The sequence below is a fragment of the Melospiza georgiana genome, chromosome 31, assembly GCF_028018845.1.
Source record: "Melospiza georgiana isolate bMelGeo1 chromosome 31, bMelGeo1.pri, whole genome shotgun sequence".
Taxonomy (NCBI): Eukaryota; Metazoa; Chordata; class Aves; order Passeriformes; family Passerellidae; genus Melospiza; species Melospiza georgiana.
Window position 1 is genome coordinate 1,147,522 of NC_080460.1, and position 18,634 is coordinate 1,166,155.

At 65.1% G+C, this 18,634-nt stretch overlaps 1 protein-coding gene across 1 annotated transcript; it reads left to right on the forward strand.

Moving 5' to 3' along the window:
- The first annotated feature begins 701 nt into the window (after window positions 1–701).
- HR (HR lysine demethylase and nuclear receptor corepressor) lies at window positions 702–18,437 on the forward strand. Its single transcript, XM_058042560.1, has 19 exons — window positions 702–1,076; window positions 3,030–3,740; window positions 4,123–4,846; window positions 6,033–6,219; window positions 8,591–8,826; window positions 9,908–10,057; window positions 10,172–10,258; window positions 11,157–11,275; window positions 11,378–11,450; window positions 11,570–11,706; window positions 12,500–12,715; window positions 13,545–13,728; window positions 13,838–13,907; window positions 14,005–14,135; window positions 15,175–15,273; window positions 15,612–15,748; window positions 17,796–17,996; window positions 18,109–18,219; window positions 18,299–18,437. The coding sequence occupies exons 2-19, from the start codon at window positions 3,087–3,089 to the stop codon at window positions 18,359–18,361; spliced, it is 3,579 nt and encodes a 1,192-aa protein (XP_057898543.1). The 5' UTR covers window positions 702–1,076; window positions 3,030–3,086; the 3' UTR covers window positions 18,362–18,437.
- Window positions 18,438–18,634: the final 197 nt, after the last annotated feature.

Sequence of the window (18,634 nt, forward strand, 5' to 3'; positions counted from 1 at the left end):
CTGTGTGTGACACTGTCCCCTCTGCACCCCTCGGAGCACTCCCTGCTCTGCTGGGGGGGCTGCAGGATCTCTCTGTGCCCCCCAAGATCTCTCTGTGCCCCCCAGGATCTCTCTCTGTGCCCCCCAAGATCTCTCTGTGCCCCCCGGGCAGGGGCAGCAGGGTCGGACCCAGCTCTGGAGCACCCTCAAGGCCAGATCGCTGCCAAAGCCGAAGGGATTTGGGCTCCTGGCGACTCCCACCCCACAGGGTCGCCCCCTGCCCGCGCTGTCCCTGTGCCCAGCGCCAGCTCAGGGACTCGCGGCCCGTCCCGGTGTTTGTCCCGTCCCGGTGTTTGTCCCGTTCCCGGTGTTTGTCCCGTCCCGGTGTTTGTCCCATCCCGGTGTTTGTCCCGTCCCGGTGTTTGTCCCGTCCCGGTGTTTGTCCCGTCCCGGTTGGTCCCGGAGCGGGCGGCTCGGAGCCTTTCATGGCTGCCGGGGCGGCCTTGGCGAACAAAGGGCGCTTTCTTCACCCGCACACGGGGCACAGCACACCTGCCCGCCCTGGCACCGCCGCCGGTGCCCCCGGGGCTGGGCGATTCCCGCTTGCCGGGCGTCAGCAGCGCCAGCATCCATCCCATTCAGTCCCATCCCATGGATCCCATCCCACCCCATCCCATCCCATGGATCCCATCCCATCCCATCCCATCCCACCCCACCCCGTCCCACCCCGTCCCTGCCGCCCGCCCAGCGCTGCCGGAGCTCCTGGCCAGCCCCACGATGCCCAGGGCCGCCTAGAAGCCGGGGAAGGTCCCGATCGCGCCGCCGCCGCTCCCCGGGCACCCCAATCCCCGACTCGCCACCCCCGGCTCGCAGCACCGCGGAGCCTCCCGAGCCAATGGATCAAAAAGCTCAGCTCCAGCACGAGGAGAGGAACATCCCCAGGGCTGCCCGGGCGGCTTTGTGCCTCCTGCAGATCCCGGAGCCGGACCCCTTCAGCCTGTGGGTGTAGGTGCTCCCGCCCGGCCGCGTTCGCCTCTCCCGGCGCCGGTGGCACCGGCGGAGACCGCGCTCGTCCTCGGCCCCGATGGACCCTGCAGGTACCTCTGGTAGCCCTGGGGGGGCTGCGGAACAGCGGGAGCGGCGTCCTGGGCTGGCCCGAGGGACAGGAACGGTGTCACCCTCGGGGATGGGACAGCCTGGGGACAGCGCTGGGGGAGCTCTCTGAGGTGGGGCTGGGTGGGACAGCCTGGAGGGATGGGGGGGGCTGTCCCCAAGGTGTCCCTGTGCCCCAGCGTGGCTGTCCCCAGGGTGTCCCTCTGCCCCACGGTGGGTGTCCACAGGGTGTCTCTGTGCCCCAGGGTGTCCCCAGAGTGTCCCTGTGCCCCAGCGTGGCCGTCCCCAGGGTGTCTCTGTGCCCCAGGCTGTCCCCAGGCTGTCCCCAGAGTGTCTCTGTGCCCCAGCGTGACTGTCCCCAGAGTGTCTCTGTGCCCCAGGGTGTCCCCAGGCTGTCCCTCTGCCCCACGGTGGGTGTCCCCAGGGTGTCCCCAGGCTGTCCCCAGGGTGTCCCCAGGCTGTCCCTGTGCCCCAGGCTGTCCCCAGGGTGTCCCCAGGCTGTCCCGGGATGCCTCCCGAGCCCCGTGGCAATGGGAGCTTTGCCCTCTTCAGGGGGAGGATGTGACAGCAACGAGCGGCTCTGGGGACACACGGTGCTGTCCCCACCCTGCTCCTGTCCCCATCGCGGCCCTCGGGGCTGTCTGTCCCACCCCACAGCAGGGCCGGGAGCTGGCTGAGCTCGGCTCTGTCCCCCTGGGCCGCTCCGGACCGGGGCACACGGGGGACACGGGGGACACGGGGGACACAGGGGACAGGATGCCGGGTCTGGCTCCGCACCCTCCTCTGCGTGTGGCCCGGCTCCCGGCGGAGCGTTAATCCTACAAATCCCCGCCGGCATTTCTCCCAGGAGGGGCCCCTGCGAGCGCGGAGCTCCCCCCTGGCTGGGAGCCCTCGTGGGAAGCGCACCCAGCCCTGCCCGGGGGCGAATGCCTGCACAGGGCACGGCCTCCCCACGCTGCGTGCCAGGGTGCCAGCGGCCGGGCACGGCGCCAGCCTGGGCAAGGAGGGACCGGCGGTGGGCGCGGGGAGCCGCCAGCCCCGCCGGGACGGGACGGGACGGGATGCGACAGCGACACCCGGCCCAGACACGGCTCCGCTGGGATCAGGGGAGCCGGGGGTCCCGGGGGTCTCCCCAAAAACACCGCAGGATGGAGCAGGGGGGTTGAAAGCAGCGCCACAGCAACACCCCCGAGCGTCGCCGTGCCTCAGTTTCCCCGCCGTGCCTCAGTTTCCCCGCAGGGGTGGGCACTGCTCCCCTGCGCTTGTCGTGGTGCACAATGGCTGATGGCGAGGGGTCCTGGCGGGCTGTTGTTCTCCCTCTGATTTCCCCTCGCAGTTTGTGATTGCCACCTTGCCCAGTGCCTGTTTGCAGAGCCAAGAGCCCTGGGCAGGACTTGTGGCCATGAAGCACCTCCAGGAAAAAGAGAAAGTCTCATTGTTTGAGAGCATCTCTGCTTCTGGCATCTTTAAACGGAAAACAAAAGTGATTTTCTCCTCACCTTGCGTGGATCTGGGGCAGTCCTATGAAATGAGCGTGCTCCATCCTCCCGTGCCCCAAACACCGCAGGATGGAGCTGGGGGGTTGAAAGCAGAGTTCCAGCAACCCCCCTGAGCATCGCCGTGCCTCAGTTTCCCCGCCGTGCCTCAGTTTCCCCGCAGGGGTGGGCGCTGCTCCCCTGCGCTTGTCGTGGTGCACAATGGCTGATGGCGAGGGGTCCTGGCGGGCCAAGGACGGGAGGCTGTTGTTCCCCCTCTGATTTCCCCTTGCAGCTTGCGGTGCTGCCACCTTGCCCAGTGCCTGATCTCCCCAAAAACGCTGCAGGATGGAGAAAGCAGCGCCCCCCTACTCAAGCATCGCCGTGCCTCAGTTTCCCCGCAGCGCTGCCCGGGCAGGGCTGGGCCGCGTTCCCCGCTGATGCCGCTCTCGCTGCCCGCAGGGACGGCGCTGAGCACCACATGAGCGCGGCAGCAGCAGCACGGCCAGCGACGCGAGCATGGGGGAGAGCCCGGCGCGCTGGAGAGGAGCGGCGGAGGCAGCGCAGGACGCGCGGGGGATGGAGAGCAGCTCGGCCACGCTTCTATCCCGGAGCGCCGGGACCGAGCTGCGCCTCCCGGCCTACCCAGAGCCCGGCGAGCTGAGCTATACCCTGGAGAAAGGCTGGAGGAGCTCCGAGGGGCGCTTGGGAGCCGGTGCCCACCTGGGCTGCCCCTACCCGCGGCGCGCCGAGGACGGAGCGGAGCTGCCCCCGCTGCTGCCCCCGCGGAACGGGCAGCCCAAGGGGGGCTGGGGGGAGCCCTGCGAGGAGCCGCGCTGGGCCGAGGCCGTGCTGGCCCCGCTGGCGCTCTACAGCCACTCGTACCACCGCTACCACCCCCTGGCAGTGCCCGGCAAAGCCCGCGATGTGGCCGCAGAGCCCCCGGCCTCCTTCCAGCACTGCCCTTTCCTCGTCGAGGCCAAGCACAGCCCCTTCCTGCTGTCCCCCGCCTTCGAGGGGCCGGGCCCGCTGGGGAACGGGCGCTTCGCCGGCCCGGAGTGGAGTCTGGGCTCCTACGGGCCCGCCTGGGGCCAGCCCCTCTACCTGGGGGTCCCGCCGAGCTGCAAAGCGGCTCTGCCCCCCTTCGACGGCTGCTCCAGCTCGGGGAACAAGGTAGGAACGCTCCGTGGGGTCCCGGGGGGTGACAGCGGCTCCAGCCCCGAGGGCGGTGGGCAGGGGGGGTCTCGGTTTCCCGGGGTGCTGCCACCCCCGGCTGAGTCACGGCGGAACGGGGGCGGCGGGAGGCAGCGCTGCCAGCCCTGGGCGCGCCCGGTGCCGCCGCCGCGGCTCCCCATTCCTTTCCCACGCCGGGCACCGCGGCAGCCGGCCCCGGGCACCGCCAAGCACCGGGCGGATGCCCAGGCCTGGCAGGGGTGTGGGGAAACTGAGGCACGGGAACGGAATGCTCCGCGTCGCCCCCTCGCAGGGATGTGGGTGACACCAGCGGGACGGCGACCCCGATGCGGGGTGACGCCGCCTCTCCGTTCCCTTCCAGGAGTTTTACGCCAAGAAAGGCGCCGGGTTCCACGCCTCGGGCAAGAACCACGCGGCGCCGCCGCTGCTGGGCAGGAGCCGAGCGGGGCCGGAGCGGGCCGGGCAGGGGGAGCCGGCGCTGCCCGGAGCCCCGTGGGGGGATGGCCGGGCCGGGGGCAGCTCGGCGGTGCCCCCTCCCCATCCCCATCCCCGCACGCCCCCCCCGGGCTCCAGCCGCCCCCTGCTCCTCCTGCAGCCCGGCCCCTGGGCGCGCTCACGGCCGCTGGGCGCTGACTTTTCCGTGGACGCGGGGCCGGGACCACCCTCAGAGCCCAGAGATGCCCCCAAGGAGCCCAATCCCCCGGCGGTGCTGGCGGACGGGCGCTACCCAGCGGCTCTGGCCAAACCCGAACCCTCCTCGGGCTGTCTGTGCCCCACCCCGGCATGCCACGGGTGCCCTGGGGTGCCCTTCGAGCCCACTTTGGGGCGCTTTCCGTGCCCACCCAGCAACCACACCAAGCTGAAGAAGACGTGGCTGACGCGGCACTCGGAGCAGTCGCTGCCCCGGCCCAAAGCCCCGCGCTGGGACGGGGGTCCCGAGCCCCCCGGCGAGGGAAAGCGCTCGGCCAAGCGCCCCCATGGCCCCGCCGAGGGTCCCCGCACCGGCAGCGAGGGCGCCGCGGCCAAAAGGGGCTCCAAGAGCGCGGGGGACAGCGAGGAGAGCAGGATGGAGCTGCGGGAGGAAGGTGAGGATGAGCAGGGTGAGGGCGGGGGCAGCGCCCGATCCCGAGGGGATTTTGCATCTCGGAGCTCACAAGGCGAGCTGGGAACACGCGTGGGCTGTGGAACTGCCGGGCTGGGGCTCTTCCCGGCTCTGGCACGGACGGAAATGTCCCTTTGGGACAGCGTGGCAGCCTCGGGTGGGACTCCCGGGGCTTGGGAGGTGTTGGCACCGCAGGCCTGACCTCTTGGCTTGGCAGCTCCAGCCCTACTTTCCAGCCCTACTTTCTGGCCCAGTTTCCAGCCCCCGCCACGGCGCGCCTGGCACAGGATGCCAGCACCCAGAAATGCTTTGGCTCGGAAGAAACCCTAAAAAAGACCAAAAACCCATCCAGTGCCACCCCCCTGCCATGCCCAGGGACACCGGGCACCCTCCCAGGCTGCTCCAAGCTGCCCTTGGGCACTGCCAGCCCCTCCCGGTTGGCTCGGATGGGGCTCCACGGTGTCCCCAAGCCCTTCCCGGTGTCCCCAAGTGTCCCCAAGCCCTTCCCGGTGTCCCCAAGCCCTTCCCGGTGTCCCCAAATGCTGCCCGGTGTCCCCAAGCCCTTCCCGGTGTCCCCAAGCCCTTCTTGGTGTCCCCAAGCCGTTCCCAGTGTCCCCAAGTGTCCCCAAGCCCTTCCTGGTGTCCCCAAGCCCTTCCTGATGTCCCCAAGCCCTTCCTGGTGTCCCCAAGCCCTTCCTGGTGTCCCCAAGCCCTTCTCGGTGTCCCCAAGCCCTTCCTGATGTCCCCAAGCCCTTCTCGGTGTCCCCAAGCCCTTCCTGGTGTCCCCAAGCCCTTCCCGGTGTCCCCAAGCGCTGCCCGGTGTCCCCAAGCCCTTCTTGGTGTCCCCAAGCCGTTCCCAGTGTCCCCAAGTGTCCCCAAGCCCTTCCCGGTGTCCCCAAGCCCTTCTCGGTGTCCCCAAGCTGTTCCCGGTGTCCCCAAGTGTCTCCAAGCCCTTCTTGGTGTCCCCAAGCCCTTCCTGGTGTCCCCAAGCCCTTCCCGGTGTCCCCAAGTGTCCCCAAGCCGTTCCCGGTGTCCCCAAGTGTCCGCAAGCCCTTCCCGGTGTCCCCAAGCCGTTCCCGGTGTCCCCAAGCCGTTCCCGGTGTCCCCAAGTGTCCCCAAGCCCTTCCTGGTGTCCCCAAGTGTCCCCAAGCCGTTCCCGGTGTCCCCAGGGCCGCCGAGCCGCCGCTGCCTGCAGAGCCTGCCCTGCTCGGCGCTGCCCCCCGGCATCCCCCGGTGCTGGGCCTGCGCCCCCCGCGCCCGCAGGGACCCCCGGGGTGAGGAGGAGGAGGAGGAGGAGGAGGAGGAGGAGGAGGAAGAGCGCCCCGAGAGCAGCTGCAGGCTGCTGCACTTCCGCAGGTGAGCCCAGGGGAGACCACGGGGTGTCAGGAGCAGCTCCGTGTTTGGAATGTCCCTTTTGTCACCCTGCCATGGAATGTCACCTTCTGTCACCCAGGTTAAGGGGATTTCCTTGTCACCCTTCCTCTCGAGTGTCACCCATGTCTTAGAGCATCGCCTGCTGTAGGGGCACCCCTTCCTGTCACCCTTCTTGAGGACATCCTCTCTGTCACCCCAATTTGGGGACATCCCCTCTGTCACTCTTCTTTGGGGACATCCTCTCTGTCACCCCACTTTGGGACATCCCTTACTGTCACCCCAATTTGGGACATCCTTTCCTGTCACTCCTCTTTGGGGACACTCTCTTTGTCACCCCAATTTGGGACACCTTTTCCTGTCACTCCTCTTTGGGGACAATCCTCTCTGTCACCCCTGTTTGGGACATCCTTTCCTGTCACCCCTCTTTGGGACATCCTTTCCTGTCACCCCAATTTGGGACATCCTTTCCTGTCACTTCTCTTTGGGGACACCCTCTCTGTCACCCCAATTTGGGACACCTTTTCCTGTCACTTCTCTTTGGGGACATCCTCTCTGTCACCCCTGTTTGGGACAATCCTCTTTGTCACCCCTCTTTGGGACAATCCTCTCTGTCACTCCTCTTTGGGGACATCCTCTCTGTCACCCTGCTTCACAAAACCTTCTCCTGTCACCCCTCTTTGGGACATTCCCTCTGTCACCCAACTTTGGGACATCCCTCTCCTGTCACCCCACTTTGGGACACCCACTATGTCACCCTGCTTCACAAAACCCTGTCCTGTCACCCCTCTTTGGGACATCCAACCCTGTCACCCCTCTTTGCAGCATCCTCTCCTGTCACCCCTCTTTGGGGACGTCCTCTATGTCACCCTGCTTCACAAAACCGTCTCCTGTCACCCCTCTTTGCTCCTGTCACCCCTCTTTGGGACATCCCCTCTGTCACCCCTCTTTGGGACACACTCTCTTTCACCCAACTTTGGGACACCCTGTCCTGTCACCCCACTTTGGGACATCTTCTCCTATCACTCCATTTTGGGACATCCTGTCTGTCACCCCTGTTTGGGACATCCTCTTTGTCACCCCTCTTTGGGGACACGCTCTATGTCACCCTGCTTCACAAAACCTTCTCCTGTCACCTCTGTTTGCTCCTGTCACCCCTCTTTGGGACATCCAACCCTGTCACCCCTCTTTGGGCCATCTCCTGTCACCCCTCTTTGGGACACACTCTCTGTCACCCAACTTTGGGACATCTTCTCCTGTCACTCCATTTTGGGACATCCTCTCCTGTCACCCCTCTTTGGGACAACCTCTCCTGTCACCTCACTTTGGGACGCCCACTATGTCACCCTGCTTCACAAAACCGTCTCCTGTCACCCCTCTTTACTTCTGTCACCCCTCTTTGGGACATCCAACCCTGTTACCCCTCTTTGGGACATCCAACCCTGTCACCCCTCTTTGGGACATCCAACCCTGTCACCCCTCTTTGGGACATCCTTTCCTGTCACCCCTGTTTGGGACAATCCTCTTTATCACCCCTCTTTGGGGACACTCTCTCTGTCACTCCTCTTTGGGGACATCCTCTCTGTCACCCCACTTTGGGACACCCTCAGCTGTCACCCTGCTTCACAACAGTCTCTCTGTCACCCTATTTTGGGACATCCCCATTTTGGGACATCCCGTCTGTCACCCCTCTTTGGAACATCCTCTGTGTCACCCCTCTTTGGGGACACGCTCTATGTCACCCTGCTTCACAAAACCTTCTCCTGTCACCTCTCTTTGCTCCTGTCACCCCTCTTTGGGACATCCTTTCCTGTCACCCCTCTTTGGGGACATCCCCTCTGTCACCCAACTTTGGGACATCTTCTCCTGTCACTCCATTTTGGGACATCCTTTCCTGTCACCCTTCTTTGGGACATCCAACCCTGTCACTCTTCTTTGGGGACATCCTCTCTGTCACCCTGCTTCAAAAATCGTCTCCTGTCACCCCTCTTTGCTCCTGTCACCCCTCTTCGGGACATCCCCTCTGTCACCCAACTTTGGGACGTCCTCTCCTGTCACCCCTCTTTGGGGACATCCTCTCTGTCACCCCTCTTTGGGACACCCTCAGCTGTCACCCTGCTTCACAACAGTCTCTCTGTCACCCTATTTTGGGACATCCTCTCTGTCACCCCTCTTTGGGACACACTCTCTGTCACCCAACTTTGGGACATCTTCTCCTGTCACTCCATTTTGGGACATCCTGTCTGTCACCCCACTTTGGAACAACCTCTGTGTCACTCCTCTTTGGGACATCCTTTCCTGTCACCCCTCTTTGGGCTGTCTCCTGTCACCCCGTTTCTGTCCCCTCTGCCCGCAGGTTCACCCTTGGGGACAGCGGCGAGCTGAGCGTCGATGGCCTCTGCGGCCTGGGGGACACCCAGGGGGACGTGGCCGACCCCGACGGGGGTGACAGGAATGGGGGTGACAGGAATTGGGGTGTCAGGAACTTGGGGAGCAGCGTCTGCCTGGCCAAGCACCTGCTGGGGGTCCTGGGGGACGCGTTCTGTGCCGCCGTCCGCAGGGACAGGGACGCGTGGCCGGGAGCGCCCGAGGGTGAGCGGGGACACGGGAGGGTGGCACTGGGGACACGGGGACACGGGGAGGGTGGCACTGGGGACATGGGGAGCAGAGTGAGAGTGGCACTGGGGACATGGGGAGGGTGACACTGGGGACACGGGGACATGGGGAAGGTGGCACCGGGGACATAGGGATCAGGGTGAGGGTGGCACTGGGGACATGGGGAGGGTGACACTGGGGACACGGGGAGGGTGGCACTGGAGACATGGGGATCAGGGTGAGGGTGGCACTGGGGACATGGGGAGGGTGGCACTGGGGACATGGGGAGGGTGGCACTGGGGACACGGGGACACGGGGAGGGTGGCACTGGGGACACGGAGACACGGGGAGGGTGGCACTGGGGACACGGGGAGGGTGGCACTGGGGACATAGAGACACGGGGAGAGTGGCACTGGGGACATGGGGACACGGGGAGGGTGGCACTGGGGACACGGAGATACGGGGAGGGTGGCACTGGGGACACGGGGAGGGTGGCACTGGGGACATAGAGACACGGGGAGAGTGGCACTGGGGACATGGGGACACGGGGAGGGTGGCACCTGGGACATAGAGACATGGGGAGGGTGGCACTGGGGACATGGGAAGGGTGACACTGGGGACATGGGGATCAGGGTGAGGGTGGCACTGGGGACATGGGGAGGGTGGCACTGGGGACATAGAGACATGGGGAGGGTGGCACTGGGGACATGGGGAGGGTGGCACTGGGGACATAGAGACACGGGGAGGGTGGCACTGGGGACACGGGGACACGGGGAGGGTGGCACTGGGGACATGGGGAGCAGGGTGAGGGTGGCACTGGGGACATGGGGAGCAGAGTGAGAGTGGCACTGGGGATACGGGCAGGGTGGCACCGGGGACATAGAGACACGGGGAGGGTGGCACTGGGCACACGGGGACATGGGGAGCAGAGTGAGGGTGGCACTGGGCACACGGGGAGCAGGGAGAGGGTGGCACTGGGCACACGGGGAGCAGGGTGGCACTGGGCACACGGGGAGCAGGGTGAGGGTGGCACTGGGCACACGGGCACACGGGCACCCTGGGGCCGTGTTTCCCGCAGGGCTGACGCGCTGGCGCCGGGGGGAAGGAGCCCCCCAGCTCTGTGACCGCTGCCAGCGCGGCTTCTTCAACTCGCACTGGAGCTGCGCCAGATGTGGCTTCCAGCTGTGCCCCGAGTGCCACCGCGGCTGGCGGGAGGAGAGCGGCGCTGGTAGGGGCACGAGGCGGGGAGGGACAGGGGGTGACAGCCACGGGGGGCTCGGTGGGGACAAACAAACCAAGCCCCTCTGTGGGGACAAACAAACCAAGCCCCTCTGTGCCACAGAGGATCCGGCGCTGCCCCCCGAGTGCAGCCCCGGGCGGGAGCACCGCGTGTCATCGCTGGTGCCCACGCAGTTCGTCCCCACCTGTGGTGAGTGTGTCCCCAAAAACCCCCCCCAAAAAAAGCCCAAAAACTCCAAAACCACCAAAAACCCCCAAAACCACCAAAATCCTCAAAATCCCCAAAACCCCCCAAAAAACCCCAAAATCCCAAAAACTCCAAAAAAACCCAAAAAAAAACCCCCAAAAACCCCCCAAAACCCCAAAACCCCCCAAACCACCAAAACCTCCAAAAAACCCCAAAAACTCCAAAACCCCCAAACCCCAAGAACCCCAAAACCACCAAACCCCCAAAAACACCCCAAAACCACCAAAAAACCCCAAAACCCCCAAAAACCCCTAAAAAAACCCCAAACCCCCAAAAACCCCAAAACCCCAAAAAAAACCCAAAACCCCCAAACCCACCAAAATCACCAAAAAAACCCCAAAACCCCAAAAACCCCCAAACCCCCAAAAACCCTGAAAACCCCCCCAAAAAACCCCCAAAACCACCAAAACCCCAAAAAAACCCAAAACCCCCAAACCCCCACAAACCCCAAAAACCCCAAAAAAACCCAAATCCACCAAAACCACCAAAATCCCCAAAACCACCAAAACCCCAAAAAAACCCAAAAACCCCAAAACCCCAAACCCACCAAAAAACCCCAAAAACCCCCCAAAAAAACCCAAAACCCCAAAAAAACCCCAAAAACCCAAAACCCCCAAACCCACCAAAACCCTAAAAAACCCCCAAAAAACCCCAAACCCACCAAAACCACCAAAAAAATCCCCAAAAAACCCCAACACCCCCAAACCCCCAAAACCCCAAAACCACCAAAACCAAAAAAAAAACCCCAAAAACCCCAAAACCCCAAAAACCCCCAAAACCCCCCCAAACCCCAAACCCCCCGTGCCGGCGATGTGACCCCGCTGTCCCCACCCTCCCGCAGTCCTGAGCCGGCTCTGGAAGCTCCTCCACGAGCTCCGGGCCAAGTTCGCCATCGCCTCCCGCTGTCCGTGCGCCGAGGGGGCGGCGGGGCAGAGCCCGGCGGAGCCCCCGGGCACGCAGGTATGGACGGGGGGGGGCTCTGGATGATGGGAAAAGGGGTGAAAGGGTTTGGGGGTGCCCCACAACTCCTCGCAGGATCCCCACTGCCCCCGGCTGTTGCAGGAGCCGCCGGTGCCCGCCGTGCCCGCCATGCCCAGCCGCGGCCCCGCCGAGCCCGCCCGGCCCGTTAAGGAAGGTAGGGCTGGGGCCGGCCGCGACCCCCCGAGCTCCGGTGGGTCAGGGGTGCGCACCCGGTGCTGTTTTTGGGGTGCCAGGGATGTGGGGCGCCCTGACCGCGCTGTGCCCCCCGAGCAGAGAGCGCCGAGGAGGGGGCGCCGCCCGCGCACAGCGCGACCCTGTGCGAGCTGCTGGCATCCACGGCCGTGAAGCTGTGCCTGGGGCACGACGGCGTGCGCATGGCGTTCGCTCCCGTGGCACCGGCGCTGCCCAGCGTGAGTCCCGATGTGCCCCGGGCACCCCCGTGGTGCCCCGATGCCCGCCCCTTGCCTGGTTCCCCACCCTGTGCGTCTCTGCCCACTTGCTGCCTTCTTGCCCACCCCATGCCCCACTGCCTACCTTGTGCCCCTCTGCCCACCTCACCCTGCTGCCCACCCCGTGCCCTCCTGCCCATCCCCTGCCCCGCTGTCCATCCTGTACCCTGCTCCCCACCCGCTCTCTGCCCACTCCCTTCCTTCTTGCCCACCCTGTGCCCCTCTGCCCATCCCCTGCTCCTCTGACCACCCTGTGTCCTGCTCTCCACTCTGTGTCCCACTGCCCATCCTGTGCCCTCCTGCCCACCCCGTGCCACTCTGCCCACCCCGTGCCCTCCTGCCCACTCCTGCCCTGCTCCTCACCCTGTGCCCCTCTGCCCACCCTGTGCCCCTTTGCCCACCCCCTGCCCTGCTGCCCACCCCATGCCCCTCTTCCCACCCCGTGCCCTCCTGCCCACCCCACCCTGCTGCCCACCCCTGCCCTCCTGCCCACTTCTGCCCTGCTCCTCACCCTGTGCCCCTTTGCCCACCCCCTGCCCTGCCGCCCACCCCGTGCCCCTCTTCCCACCCCGTGCCCCTCCTGCCCATCCCTGTCCTGCCGCCCACCCCGTGCCTGATGCCCATCCCTTCCCTCCTGCCCACCTTGCGTCCCTTTGCCCACCTCTGCCCCTCTGCCCACCCCGTGCCCGTTTCCCACCCCTTCTGCTGGGCCTGAGGGGGTTCCCCGATCTCATCCCCGTGCCCCTTTTGCCAGGACACCCGCCTGACGAGCCTGCTGGACAGCATCATCGCCCGCGTGGTGGAGAGGAAGCTGCAGGAGCGGCGGGCAGGGCCCGAGCTGAGCCCCCCCGGCCCCCCGGAGCCCCCCGGCCCCCACAGCGTGCTGGGCCCCGGCGGGCTGCTCTGGCTGCACCGGCCCGGCCCCGGCGGCGCCTACGGAACCTTCCAGGAGCACTGGAGGCACGGCCGGGTGAGGGGGGGACACCCCAGTGCCAGCCGTGAGGGGTGACGCCCGGGAGACCCCGTCCCTGTGTGGGGTGACAGCCGTGAGACCCTGTCCCTGAGTGTGGGGTGACACCCTGAGCCCCCGTCCCTGAGCGTGGGGTGGCACCTGGGAGACCCCGTCCCTGTGTGGGAAGTGACACCCTGAGCCCCCCGTCCCTGAGTGTGGGGTGACAGCCGGGTGGGTGACAGCACAGGGTGGCATCACCCCGAGAGCCTGGGGGAGGACACCCCAGAGCCCCTCTGCCCTTGAGTGTGGGGTGACACCCCATCCCTGTCAGCTGGGTGACACCCAGAGCCCCTGGGTGCCTGTGGGGTGACACCCAGAGCCCCCATCCCTGTGTTTTGGGTGACACCCAGAGCCCAAACTCTGTCCTTGAGTGTGGGGTGACACCCCGAGGCCCCATCCCTGTAAGCTGGGTGACACTCAGAGCCCCCTGTCCCTGCCTGTGGGGTGACACCCAGAGCCCCCCGTCCTTGAGTATGAAGTGACACCCGGGAGACCTCCATCCCTGTTTGTGGGGTGACACCCAGAGCCCCCCATCCTTGACACCCGGAGCCCCCTGTCCCTGGAAGTCGGGTCACACCCAGAGCCCCTCATCCCTGAGTGTGGGGCGACACCCAGAGCCCCCCATCCCTGCCTGTGGGTGACACCCAGAGCCCCCCATCCCTGCCTGTGGGTGACACCTGGAGCCCCCGTCCCTGTGTTTTGGGTGACACCCAGAGCCCCCCATCTCTGCCTTGGGGTGACACCCGGAGCCCCCCATTTTCCCCACTGAGCCCCGCTCCCCCCGCAGCCCGTGCTGGTGTCAGGGCTGCAGAAGCGGCTGCAGCCTCGGCTCTGGGCGCCCGAATCCTTCCAGCCCGCGGGGCAGGACGAGGAGGAGGAGGAGGAGGTGAAGGCCGTGAACCTGCGGGCCCCGCGGAGCCGGGTCCGGATGAGCCGCCGGAGGTTTTGGGATGGATTTGCCGCCAGCACCGGTGAGGGCACGGGGAGGCTGTGGGGTGCCCGGGGTGATTTTGGGGTGAGGTGTGAGGCGTGAGGGGAGCCGGGCTCCATCCTTGATGTGCCCCCGGGGTCCCTCCACAGCCGAGCGGGAGCAGGGCGGCGGGGACCTGCTGAAGCTGGAGCGTGGCTTTGGGGACACGGAGCTGAGCCGGTGGGTGACAGCGCAGGGTGGCATCACCCCATGTCCCCTCCCCGCGCCAGCTGGGGTTTGGCAGGGTTCCTGAGTGTCACCCTCCCGCCTGCCACAGGGCCACCAACCTGCGGGCCAGCCTGCCCCTGCCCGAGTACTGCGGGGCCGGCGGCCGCCTCAACCTGGGCTCCTTCCTGCGGGGCCCGCGGGGCCGGCGCTGGCTGCGGCCGCGACTCTGCGTGTCCTACGGTGAGAGGGGCACCGGGGCTTCGGGGGGCACCGGGGTTTGGGGGGCACTGGGGTTTTGTGGGGCACCGGGGCTTTGGGAGGCACCGGGGCTTTGTGGCGCACCGGGGTTTTGGGTGGTACCCGGGCTTTGCAGGGCACCGGGGCTTTGGGGGACACCGGGGTTTGGGGGGCACTGGGGTTTTGTGGGGCACCGGGGTTTGGGGGGCACCGGGGCTTTGTGGGGCACCGGGGCTTTGGGAGGCACTGGGGTTTCGTGGGGCACCGGGACTTTGGGGGACACCGGGGTTTGGGGGGCACTGGGGTTTCGTGGGGCACCGGGGCTTTGGGAGGCACCGGGGCTTTGTGGGGCACCGGGCTTTGGAGGGCACCGGGGTTTTGGGTGATACCAGGGCTTTGCAGGGCACTGGGGCTTTGGGGGACACCAGGGTTTGTGGGGCACCAGGGCTTTGGGAGGCACTGGGGTTTTGGGTGGTACCCAGGCTTTGCAGGGCACTGGGGCTTTGGGGGACACCGGGCTTTGGGGGGCACCGGGGTTTTTTGGGGCACTGGGGTTTTGGGTGGTATCCGGGCTTTGCGGGCTCCGAGGTTTTGGGGCTTTGGGGTGCAGCTAGGCTTTGAGAGGCACTCGGGATTTGGGGGTTCTCTGGCTTTGGGTGGTACCTGGGCTTTGCAGGGCACTTTGGGGGCTTTGGGGGACACTGGGGTTTGGGAGGCACTGGGCTTTGGGGGGGCTCTGGGGATTTGGAGGGCACCAGGGCTTTGTGGGACACTGGGACTTTGGGGCTCTCTGGGGCTTTGGAGGGTAGCCAGGTTTTGGGGGTTCCCGGGCTTTAGGGGCTCCAGAGCTTTGGGAGGCACCGGGGCTTTGGGGGACACCAGGGCTTTGGGTGGTACCCGGGTTTTGGGGGGCACCGGGGCTTTGGGGGTACTGGAATTTGTGGGGCGCCGGGGCTTTTGGGGACACCGGGCTTTGTGGGTTCCCGCTCTCTGTGGGGCAGCCGGGCTCGCCCTGCCCGCTCCAACCCCAAACCCCTTCCAGCTGTGCCCCCTCAGGAGCAGAACCTGGGCACCAAACCCCTGACGGTGGAAGCGGCCGATTCCATCAGCGTCCTGGCACACGCGGTGCCCGCAGCGCGGGGTAGGGGCAGAGTGTGGGACTCCCCCCATGCCCCTGGCACCCCCCTGAGGGTCACCCCATGCCCACCCTGCACCCTGGCACCCCCCTGAGGGTCCCCCCATATCCACCGTGCCCCCTGGCACCCCCCTGAGGGTCCCCCCATGCCCACCCTGCACCCTGGTACCCCCCTGATGGTGCCCCCATGCCCACCCTGCCCCTGGCACCTCCTGAGCCCCTGCAGGCCCTCTCATGCCCACCCTGCCCCTGGCACCCCCCTGAGCCCCCTGGGGGTCCCACCCCGCCCCTGGCACCCCCGTGATGGTGCCCCCATGCCCACCCTGCGCCCCCTGTGCCCGCAGAGCCGCTGGTGCCCGCCGAGCTGGCCGAGCTGGAGGCGCCGCTGCGGGAGCGGCTCGGGGCGGGCGCGGTGCCCGGTGCCCTGTGGCACATCTTCCGCGCCGAGGATGCCCCGCGGATCCGGGACTTCCTGCGCAAGGTGGGTGCCTGGTAAAACCCGATAAAACCCGATAAAACACGATAAAACACGATAAAACACGATAAAACCTGATAAAACCCGATAAAACCCAATAAAACCCGATAAAACTCAATAAAACCCCATAAAACCCGATAAAACCCGATTGGGCTTATCCTTGAGCGAGGCAGGACTGCCTGGATAACTCATCCCTCTGTGAGACAGAGAGCGCCAATACCCAGTGAGCTCACGGCCGTGCCCACCCTTGGCAAGCTCAGTGATCTCAGCTCTTTAGGGATTCTCAGCTCTTTTAGGATCTCGGCTCTTTGGTGATTCTCAGCTCTTTTAGGATCTCAGCTCTTTTAGGATTTCAGCTCTTTAGTGATTCTCAGCTCTCCCAGGATCTCAGCTCTTTGGTGATTCTCAGCTCTCCCAGGATCTCAGCCCTTTAGGGATTCTCAGCTCTTTTAGGATCTCAGTTCTTTGGTGATTCTCAGCTCTTTTAGGATCTCGGCTCTTTGGTGATTCTCAGCTCTTTAGGGATCTCAGCTCTTTGGTGATTCTCAGCTCTTTGGTGATTTCATCTCTTTAGGGATTCTCAGCTCTTTAGGGATTCTCAGCTCTTTTAGGATCTTAGCTCTTTGGTGATTCTCAGCTCTTTTAGGATCTCAGCTCTTTAGGGATTCTCAGCACTTTGGTGATTCTCAGCTCTTTTAGGATCTCAGCTCTTTTAGGATCTCAGCTCTTTGCCTGCCCGGGCGCCTTTGCCTGGGGCAGAAGCAGATGAGAGAGAGGAGGAGGAGGATCCTGGTGTTCCACAGCAATGGTTTATTGGGGAATCTGTGAAGGGTTCCAGCCACAGCTCTTCTTCTCCCAAATGGGCTAAACCAGCTCCTTTTTATAGGGTAAAGGGGGATCCAAACTTGTCCAATACTAAAGGTTAGGGGAAGGTGGCCTGTGGGGTCACAGAGATAAGCTGTGGGGCGAGACAGAAGACAGGAGCTTGTTTTGCTGTCTCATCATAACCCAGCAGTTCCTGCTGTTCAGTCTCAGCCCTCCACGGAGCTCTGGCCAGCTCCATGGAGTCTGCTGCAGGTGCCACCCTATTGGAATAAAATCCCAATATTCCCAGGTAGATTGTGCCTGGGCCCGTCTGACCCTTGCTGCTGGGCCAAAAGCAGAAACTGTGGTGTTTCACCCCAGAGACACCTTTGGCTGGCTGGATGCTGCAGCTGGGCACTGAAACAAACCCAGGCTTGTAGAAACTCAGTTTACCTCAGGTGGGAAGGCTTCAGGCGAGGGTGAAGAGGAAAGGGAGACGGATTCTGTTGGAGGATTAATATCCAGAGTTTTATTCCATGGTCACAGAGGTCTGAATCTCAGGTAACAGCTCCAACAGAATCCTGACCACAGGGTTCAGGCTCAATTTAAGCCCAGGGACAGGGGGAGGGGAAGGGACAGGTGAGCACCAACCAGGTGGGACGGGCAGGGTCTCAGGGGACGAGGGACACCCAGACAGGCCAATGACCCCAGGGCTGAACTGCATCCTTTGAACTCGACCAACCACACGATGGCCTTGCTGGAATGTTAAGCCTGATTGAGAGAACTCACTCAGCAAGGGGGCTAGGGGAAAGGGAGAGGGGTATTGCCACACCTGGGGAAGGAACTGGGGAGTAAAACAGGAAATTGCAACACCACCAGCCCTGGCACCCTCCAGCGCCCGGCCCCGCTCACCCCTGGCACCAGGACACCACGGCCAAGGTGTCTGCTAATAGCAGATGGTCTTGGTGCCAAACTCCAGCCCAATCGACACCACCCGGAATAACAAAACTACTCCCCACACCCAGCTAAAGCATTTACCAGTCCCATACAGGCGATAGAAAAGACACCAAAAGACGAAACAACAACGAGCAAACTCAGCTAGAAACAGCAAAGATCAACCCTCGTACCTTTCACACCACGGTCTAGCAACAAAAACCGAAATTAATTTAAGTTTGCCCATCCCAAAACCCAAGCGAGGCTACTTAGGCATAGCTATTATTGAGCGAACCGAGTCCTGCTCACCCCACAGGTGGCGCAGGAGCCGGGCCAGGAGGCGGTGGAGCCCCCCGGGACCTCCCTGGAGCCCCCCGGGTTCCACCTGCAGCCCCCCGGGCTGTACCTGGACCCCACCCTGCGGCGGCGGCTGCGGGACGAGTGCGGCGTTTGCGGCTGGAGCCTCCTGCAGCTGCCCGGGGACGCCGTGCTGGTCCCCGCCGGGGCTCCCCACCAGGTGAGCGCCCCCCATCCATCCCCTCCTCGCGCCCCCCATCCATCCCCTCCTCGCACCCCCCATTCCCCTCCCCGAGCCTCTGGGGAAACTGAGGCACGGCACACACGGGCAGGTGCGGAGCCTGAGCGGCACCATCAGCGTGGAGCAGCGGTTCCTGTCCCCGGAGAGCGCCGTGCGCCTCCACAGCCTCGGAACCGGCGCCCCGCGGAGCCTCCGCGCCCAGGTGAGGCCTCGGGAGGGGGGATTTGGGGGTTCGGGGTGTGGGGTGAGCGGGGCTGAGCGCCCTCTTTGTGCCCTGGCAGCTGGACGGGATGATCCTGGCGGCCGTGCGGGAGGCGCTGGGGGTGCTGCGGGGCTGCCAGTGAGGGCACGGAGCCACCGGAGGGCACCGGGAGCATCGGGCACGGCAGGGACACCTCCGGGAGCATCAGGCATGGCTGGGACACCGGGAGCCTCGGGAACAACCGGGACACCAGGAGCCTCGGGAATGGTTGGGACACCGGGAGCCTCGGGCACGGTCACAGCCATTGTCGGGAACAACCGGGACACCGGGAGCATTGGGCATGGCCATGGCTGGGACACCGGGAGCCTCGGGAACAACCGGGACACCGGGAGCCTCAGGAACAGTCACAGCCATG

What these genes read in the sequence shown, in the direction of transcription:
- HR (XM_058042560.1), top strand. Translation starts at nt 3,087, where the DNA reads ATGGGGGAGAGCCCGGCGCGCTGGAGAGGAGCGGCGGAGGCAGCGCAG. An exon ending in AGCACTGGAGGCACGGCCGG is followed by an intron (nt 12,716 to 13,544) that starts GTGAGGGGGGGA and finishes CTCCCCCCGCAG; the next exon opens with CCCGTGCTGGTGTCAGGGCT. An exon ending in TGGATTTGCCGCCAGCACCG is followed by an intron (nt 13,729 to 13,837) that starts GTGAGGGCACGG and finishes GTCCCTCCACAG; the next exon opens with CCGAGCGGGAGCAGGGCGGC.